Source organism: Anguilla anguilla, chromosome 10 (assembly GCF_013347855.1).
Source record: "Anguilla anguilla isolate fAngAng1 chromosome 10, fAngAng1.pri, whole genome shotgun sequence".
NCBI classification, from domain to species: Eukaryota; Metazoa; Chordata; class Actinopteri; order Anguilliformes; family Anguillidae; genus Anguilla; species Anguilla anguilla.
Window position 1 is genome coordinate 7,378,713 of NC_049210.1, and position 7,500 is coordinate 7,386,212.

A 7,500-nucleotide genomic window follows, 5' to 3' on the forward strand; every position below is an offset into this window, starting at 1 on the left:
AAAATCAATGCGCCTCAGATTGATATTGCAATCCTGTAAAAAAAAAAAAAAAAAAAAAAAAGGCTGGGTAGCGCACGCGCCGCGGCCAAACCGCCGTTCATCGACGCGGACCCGTTCCTTTTTGAGCCGCCATCAGCATGCGGGCTCAGAGACTGGCGTTTTCGAGAGAGCGGCGGGCTCTTCCGTCTCGTCGCCCGCCCGTAAACACGTTTGACATTTCACACGTATCTGAAAGTCCGGGGATATTTTTTGTTGTTGTTATGGAATAGTAATATAGACGGTGCGGAGGTGCAGAATCCTGATAGTGCTGTGCGGGCGCTTGTCAGAGGAAGAGGAGGAGGAGGAGGAGGAGGAATTTGACGGCAGTCTTGTTTTTGAAGTGTCGCCTTGTCGCTGTGAGTGTGGCGTTAGTCATAAATATTGTTATCGATGCTTGGAATTTTTAAAGCATTTTTAATATGTCCTTCTCAAGACGATGTTGCTAATCCAGGGGCATGTCGTGAGTGACTGTTGTCCAAAATCATTTTGGCTGATCCATCTGTAAATGTCTGGAAGATGTCACAACAGTTGCTGCAGGAACGCCTTGCTCACAGCGCATCTCCTCTATTTTTATAGGTCACTGTGAAACAGACGGACGGGAGGCCGCTCGTCTTCCTCGCCTGCATTGCACCTTCCAGCCACAGAGCCCCCATAAGTTTGAGGAGGCGGAGTCAGAGCAATGGGCGGGGCAAGAGTCCTGCTGTTGTTGCTCCTGATTGGTTGGGGAAAGGTCATGTGTATAAACTGGAACCCAATCCCACGCAAGACCATCAAACACAGTGGTGAGTAGCCAGTGTCCACGGTACATGTATAAAATGTCGCTATTTTCAAACTTCAGTGATAATAGTAAGCCAGCTGCTGCCTGTCCCCTCAGCTTGGAGAGAATCTCTTCATGAATTTCTTCCTCAGAATTGACTTTTTACCTTCTGTCCCTTTATTCATTTCTGTTCTTTTTTCCTCTCTTCTCTCGCTTTTATACACTTCTTTTTCCTTCATCCCCCCATTAGAAGTCCTTATGCTCACTTTTCCGCCTTTGAGTAAAAATTGAAAAGGCCTTTCAAAAAGAGATTGTATTTCTGGTCTGCCTTCCTGGGGCATTATATTAAAAAAGCCCTATTCTGTTCATCCTTTTGTTAGCTTCATTTTCTTCCCTCTTCTTTCTCCCTCTCTGTCTCTCACTCCCTTTTTGTCCCTCTCTCCCTCTCTTTCCTTCTCTGCGTGCGTCTGTTTCTCTCTCTCTCTTTCCCTCTCTCTGCATACGTCTCTCTCTCTCTCTCTCCTCCCCCCTTCCACGTTTCACGAGGGGTGGGGGAACTGGAATGGAAAAAAAAAAAAGAAAAAACGATCGACGCGCAATCAATGGCGGACTGGAAAAACACAAACACTGGCTGACACACGAGCAGACTGTACTCGCACCGTCTCACGAGCGAATGCTCGGGCTCATGCATACATACGTACATAAATGTGTACACAAACACACACACACACACACACGCATTTAAACACTGTCTCGCTGAGATTCACTTTTATGCGTGTACTCACACAGGCACAATCCCGCACACGCTCACACACACGGTCTCACCCTCAGCGAAACCAACTGCTGAGGGCCAACTGCAGACTGCCTTAAAAGGGCAAGAAAAAACCTCAACAGCAAGGGGTGAGAGGAGAGATAGAAAGACAGAGGGGGAGAGAGGGAGAGAGGGAGGGAGGGAGGGAGGGAGAGGGGGGAAATACACAAAATTTCAGGCTGTAAATGTAGAGCGTATGTGTCATGTGTGCACAGGCCATATGAACAATCACTGTGTTCATGTGAGAGACGGCGGCGAAAGAGTGAGAGAAAGAGGGGGAGAGAGGAAGAGAGAAAGAGGGGGAGAGAGGAAGAGAGAAAGAAAGGGCAGTGTGTGTATAATGCTTAGACTGGCAGTCTGAGGGATTTAGTGCTTTCAGTCCTTCGTTGGGGGGTGGGGTTGAGGGGGGTAGTGGAGATGGAAGCGCAGATAATATTTACTCCCCCCCCCCCCCCCCCCCCCCCCTTACACAGGCCCCGCCTCTGTAATTACGTGTGGCTTAAAGTAATTTGCGTTTTAAAGGGGGGGGGGGTAGTAACTGCTTACTCTTCTCTCTTTCTTTCTACTTTTTCTTTCCTCAACCTCTTCCGTCTCTTTTCTCTCGCCCCCCCTTTTTTTTTATTTTAAACTCCTGGCTGTCCCGAAAAAGCCGCTCTGACCCAGTTCCTCGGTTTAACTGGTTATTTTCCGAAAACTTGGTGCGGCAAGAGCAGCAGGGGATCTGCAGTCTGCCTACGTGCCACGAACGGTTAAAACCTTAAAGCTGTAAAAGCTGGGACGCCCCCCGCACTGCCCCCCGCCCCCATCCTCTCCCTCTACCCCACCTCCTCACTCCCACCATCCAAAATTACAGACCCCAGGCCCCTGTTAGGCTCAGGAGCTGTGGTCAGGGCAAGGGAGAGCGAGCGAACGAACAAGTGAGAAAGAGAAAAGAGAGAGAGAGAGAGAGAGAGAGAGAGAGAGAGAGAGAGAGAGAGGTAGCTGCACTTTTTCGTTTGCAGGGGGAACAAAAGAAAAACATCGCAGCTTCGAGGTCGCTAATGCTAGCTTTGATCTGGAGAGAGGACAAGGGGCGAGAGCAAGAGGAATAAGGAGAGCACTGGTAAAAAAAGTGAAAGAGGGGTGACTGAAAGAACCAGATTTAGGAAGAAAGCGAGAGAGAGAGAGAGAGAAAGAGAGAGAGGGAGAGAGAAAGAGAGACGGTGAGTTTGTAAAGTGAAGTATAATGAAGACAGAGCGATCCAGAGTACAGTGTGGAGAGCGGGAGAGCGGGAGGGCTGGAGGTTGATCTCTCTCTACCCGCCAATTACAGTAATGACTGGTTTGCTGAAGGCAGCAGGGCCGAGTGGGGGCGGGGCCGGTGGGCGGGGGCGGGGCAAGGCCGCCTGCACGATAGAGGGAGGACAAGCTCGACGTCCGTGGAAATAAACGAGTGTCGTACGTCTTTCCACCATGCGCAAAAACAGGCCCGCGCTCCTTTTCTTTTAGGGGGGGGGGTTTTATTTTCCGAGAGAGAGAGAGAGAGAGAAAGAGAAAGAGAGTTGCCCTTATCCAGACTGCATATGAAAGTGGTTTTTTTTTTATCCCCGTTTCATAACCAGTGAGCCCACCTGCAATTTGAAGCAGAAAGCCTCAAAGACAATATTTTTCCTCCCCTCCCTCCCCCTTTAATGGAATAAGTTATGAAGGAGCAGGGGCGAGCGGCTTGCTGAAGTGTGTGTGTTTGAGTTTCTCTGCTCCTCGTCCTCAGGGCACTTCCTCCCTCCTTTTATTTCATTTTATTTTTTTCCCTTTCTCTTAATCCTACTTTTACCATTTCCTCCTGGTGCTTCCACACCCAGACCATCTCTCTCTCTCTGTCTCTCTTCCTCTCTCCCCCTCTTTCTCGCTCTGCCTCCTAATCTAACACAATTATAGCACTTCCAATCTTGACAGACTTACCCCTCCTCCCTCTCTCTACCTCCCTCTCAGTCTTTCTCCTCTCTCTTTTATTTGCTTTTCTTCTCTTTCTCTCTCTCCCTCCATTGTTTTCTCTCTCTTTCTGTCTGCTAATATGACGATTACAGTGCTTCCAATCTCAACAGTCTTACCCTCCCTCAGATTTACCCTGTCTGACTGTTCAGCTGTGAGCTCTTCATGAGCTGGCTCGCATGGGGGGTGGGGGGGCTAGAAGTGTGTTTGTACGTGTGAAGGCATCAGCCTTTGTGTGAGCTTTCCTGTCTGTCTCCCTGTGTGTGTGTGTGTGTGTGTGTGTGTGTGCGCGCACGTGCGTGTCTGTGTGTGTTTGTGTATGCGTGTCTGCGTCTTTGTGTTTGTGCGTGTGTTTATAAGTGTGTCTTTCTCCGAGTGATTTTGTGTTTCTGTGTTTTCTGCTTCAAAGGGCTTAAAAATAGTCGTTTAATTACAGTGTAGTCTGCGAGCTCTGCCATAGTTATGAGCTATATGCAGAGCCTGGCTGTATTTATAGCCAACCCGAGCAGAGCTGAGCAGAGAGACGGGTCAGATCATAACCCGCGCAGGGAAGTCTCAGCCGCGCTACAGGACAACCTGCCCTCTCCCACCCCTCCCTCCCACCCCCCTGACCTCGTTTCGCCCAAAACCTGAGGCCTATGGAAGGACAGTGTGACCAGCAATATTGCCGCAAAATATGGGGGGGGGGGGGGCGCGGGGGGGATGTTTGAAAATACTGCCTCTTCACTGGGTGGAGGGGGGGGGGGGGCAGGGTGCTCGGTGTCCTTTACAGGGTTGGGCTGACGTGACTTTGCGTCGGTTTCTTTGGTTTCTGGGCTTGAGGTATGTCGGCCATTATGCCTTGATCTTCTGTGGGATCAGGACCTCGTAAAACTTGTTCTATCTCTGCCTGCACCTTCCCTCCCTTTTCTTGAAAGAATGGTGACGGAAACAAAAGATTCCCCCCCCCCCCCCCCCCCCCCCCCCCCCGCACCACACCCCGCCCCACCCCCCTCAAACAAACTGCCAAAGAACAGCTCAGTGCTGGGCCATTGGAAACATTCATCTTCTTGGCATATGAAATTGACTTTAATGCCCGACTGTAGTTTCAAACATGCTCACATAGACAAGATTTCACTCTCATTTCTAGAGAAATGTTCCGGTTTGTAGGAAGGAACATTGAAGGATTTTGTGTGCGTGCGCATGCATGAGTGGGTGTGTGTCTGTGTGTGTGTGTGTGTGTGTGTTTACGTTCTATGGAACCAAAACAGATGTGCTTCTTGTTTCCTTAGGGGACAAATTCTCTCAACACACCCAACAACATAACACACAAAGCTCTGTTTCTCAAATTTCGTGGGCTACTTTTAATCTCTCTTTAGATTAAAACGTGATTCTTTTATCTTTTATTGTTTCTTGGACCTCTCTTTCTCTCTATATATATATATCTCTTTCATCCACCCTTCCTTGTGTCCTCCTGCTCTCCTGTTACCCCTCCCCCCATTCTCTCTCTCTCTCTCTCTCTCTCATGCTCACCCTGGAATATGACCTCGGTTTTGGATTTAACTGTTAGCCAGAGCAGCACGAGGGTGAAAAAAAATGCAATTATACAAGCTCAGCCAATCGTAAATGGGCTGAACCCCGAGAACTTTTTTTGTGAGGTAATGAGACGCGTTAGCATGAATTAGCCATAGGCGTGAAAACCAGCTCGTTTTTGGGAGGTACTCTGACCCGCCGTGTCTGGAGGTCCTGAGAACGTGTGCGCCCCTCTCTCTCCCCTCTCCCGCCAGATGTGTGTGACAGCGTGGCCCGGTTTCGGGCGGCGGGGGTGTGGAACTACACCATGGTGACGCTGGGGGAGCACGACCGCGTCCTCTACGTGGGGGCCCGGGAGGCCATCTTTGCCCTGGACCCCAGTGACATCAGCAGGCAGCTCCGACCCCAGGTACCCGTGCCGACTCCGCCCGTCGGTGGCACCCCGCTCGCCGTGAGAAAGGGGGCACGTTTTTAATTGGTCGTTAAGTTCTGACCAATTTCTCTTATTTAGCCTCAGCGTGACCTGGATCATGCAAATTTATGAAACGCTTAGGATGGATCTGTTTGAGTTAAAATGTGTGAATGACATATATTTTATTCATGTGCATGTACTGTTGCTCATATTTTACTCATTTTCTCACAGAGAGTAGTCACTTTTCACACAAGATTACTCACTGTGGGGAACAGCTTGCCAAGTCCATGCAGTAGAGGCAGAAACTCCTGGGGTTTTCAAAACCAGGCTTGACACAGTGCTGGGTACTATCTAGGTAAACCGAGCACTAGGTACAGTTTAGTTAGGAAATTGGCGAGCATCGTTGGGCTGAATGGCCTGTTCTCATCAACATGTAATGTTATGTTGTAATGGCTATGTCATATCGCTGTAGAGAAACCAGTAAAAGATTGCAGATTGTCCACAAATTTTGACAGATAGACACCTCTAGATTTACCAGTACCCAGAATGCAGTTCTACTGCCATTCTCCACGATTCTCAAAAGCTACAGGAGTGTTCTGAAAATTTACCGGCACCAAAGTAAGTCAAAGCGTTTTAAAGGAAAGGCTCAGCAGAGCTCTACTGAGCGACGGGGTGTTTGCGTGTGATCCGCTCAGCGACACGGAGAGTGGCAGCCGCTCACGGCAGTTGTCTCCAGCTCAGTCCCTCATCAAACGCCCCTCCCCCTCTCTTTCAGATTGACTGGGCAGCCCCACAGGAGAAGAAGAAGGAGTGCGTGACCAAGGGCAAGAACAACCAGGTACAGACTCCATGGTCACTGCACATTAAGACACACAGACACACACAGACGCACGCACACACACACATACACGCACACACATGCACACACACACATACACACATACACACGCACGCACACGCACTCACACACAGACACAGACACACACACACACACTCTCATACACACACTCAGAATCCTACCATTTAGATTACTGACTATATGAATCATATTGTTACTATGACAATAGTAATGTAACAGCAATAGTGCCATTTTACCACAGTGTTGTTTAATAATAATAATAATAATAATAATAATAATAATAATAACCATTATAATAATAATGTTATTATAAATAAAGATACAAAGTAAATAATAGCTCATATGTACTCTCTCTCTCTCTCTCTCTCTCTCTCCCTCCCTCCCTCCCTCCCTCTCTCGCTCTCTCTCTCGGTAACAGACGGAGTGCTTCAACTACATCCGTTTCCTGCAGACCTACAACCACACTCACCTGTACACCTGTGGCACCTACGCATTCCAGCCCACCTGTACCTACATTGTAAGTACTCAGTCAGAGACCTGCTTGGGGGTCGGTGTGGTGGAGGTGGAGGTGGAGGTGGTGGGAGGGGTGGAGGGGTTAGTTGGCTGGAGGGGGGCTCAGCGCGGTCGGGATAGGGGGCGCGGGGGCAGTGCACAGGCACACAGTGATAAGGAGCCTGGGTCTGGCAGGATCAATAGGCGCTGCTCTCGCTTCTATTTTTAAAAGCCGAAGCTCTGGTCGAGTCAGCTACCCAGCTAACGGTTTTCAGGCCTCAGAACATTCCCAGAATTTTAGGAAGATTAGCCTCAGCGTTCCCAGAGCGGATATTTTGTCCGGTTTCCTGGACGTCCCCTGAAAGTTACCTTTACGTCACAGGAAGCATTGCTGGGACAACCTTAGAATGCTATTCCGTTTATTGTGACAGTTAAGAAAGTTTTGAATTTGAGTTTGAATCTTGTACTTTCAAATTTGGGATTGTACTGTCGATTTTGCGTCATTTTTGGGTGACTAACAGAGCTGGCTTTGAACAATACTCTATTCTAAGAATGTTAAGTGGAACATTGTCTCGTAGTAGCGTTACCTCACAACCAATTAGCAATGTAGCCGCGATGGTTCTGCAAAAGGCTCTGAGCGCTCAGGG

At 49.0% G+C, this 7,500-nt stretch overlaps 1 protein-coding gene across 1 annotated transcript in view; it reads left to right on the forward strand.

Annotated features, from left to right (window-relative positions):
* The window catches only part of sema4c (sema domain, immunoglobulin domain (Ig), transmembrane domain (TM) and short cytoplasmic domain, (semaphorin) 4C), a 45,741-nt gene that overhangs the window by 28,256 nt on the left and 9,985 nt on the right, over positions 1-7,500 (forward strand). The window contains exons 2-5 of the mRNA XM_035379727.1: positions 616-821; positions 5,345-5,499; positions 6,278-6,340; positions 6,780-6,878. Coding sequence (XP_035235618.1) covers positions 719-821; positions 5,345-5,499; positions 6,278-6,340; positions 6,780-6,878 — 420 coding nt within the window. The 5' untranslated portion in view covers positions 616-718. The remainder of the gene's footprint in view (positions 1-615; positions 822-5,344; positions 5,500-6,277; positions 6,341-6,779; positions 6,879-7,500) is intronic.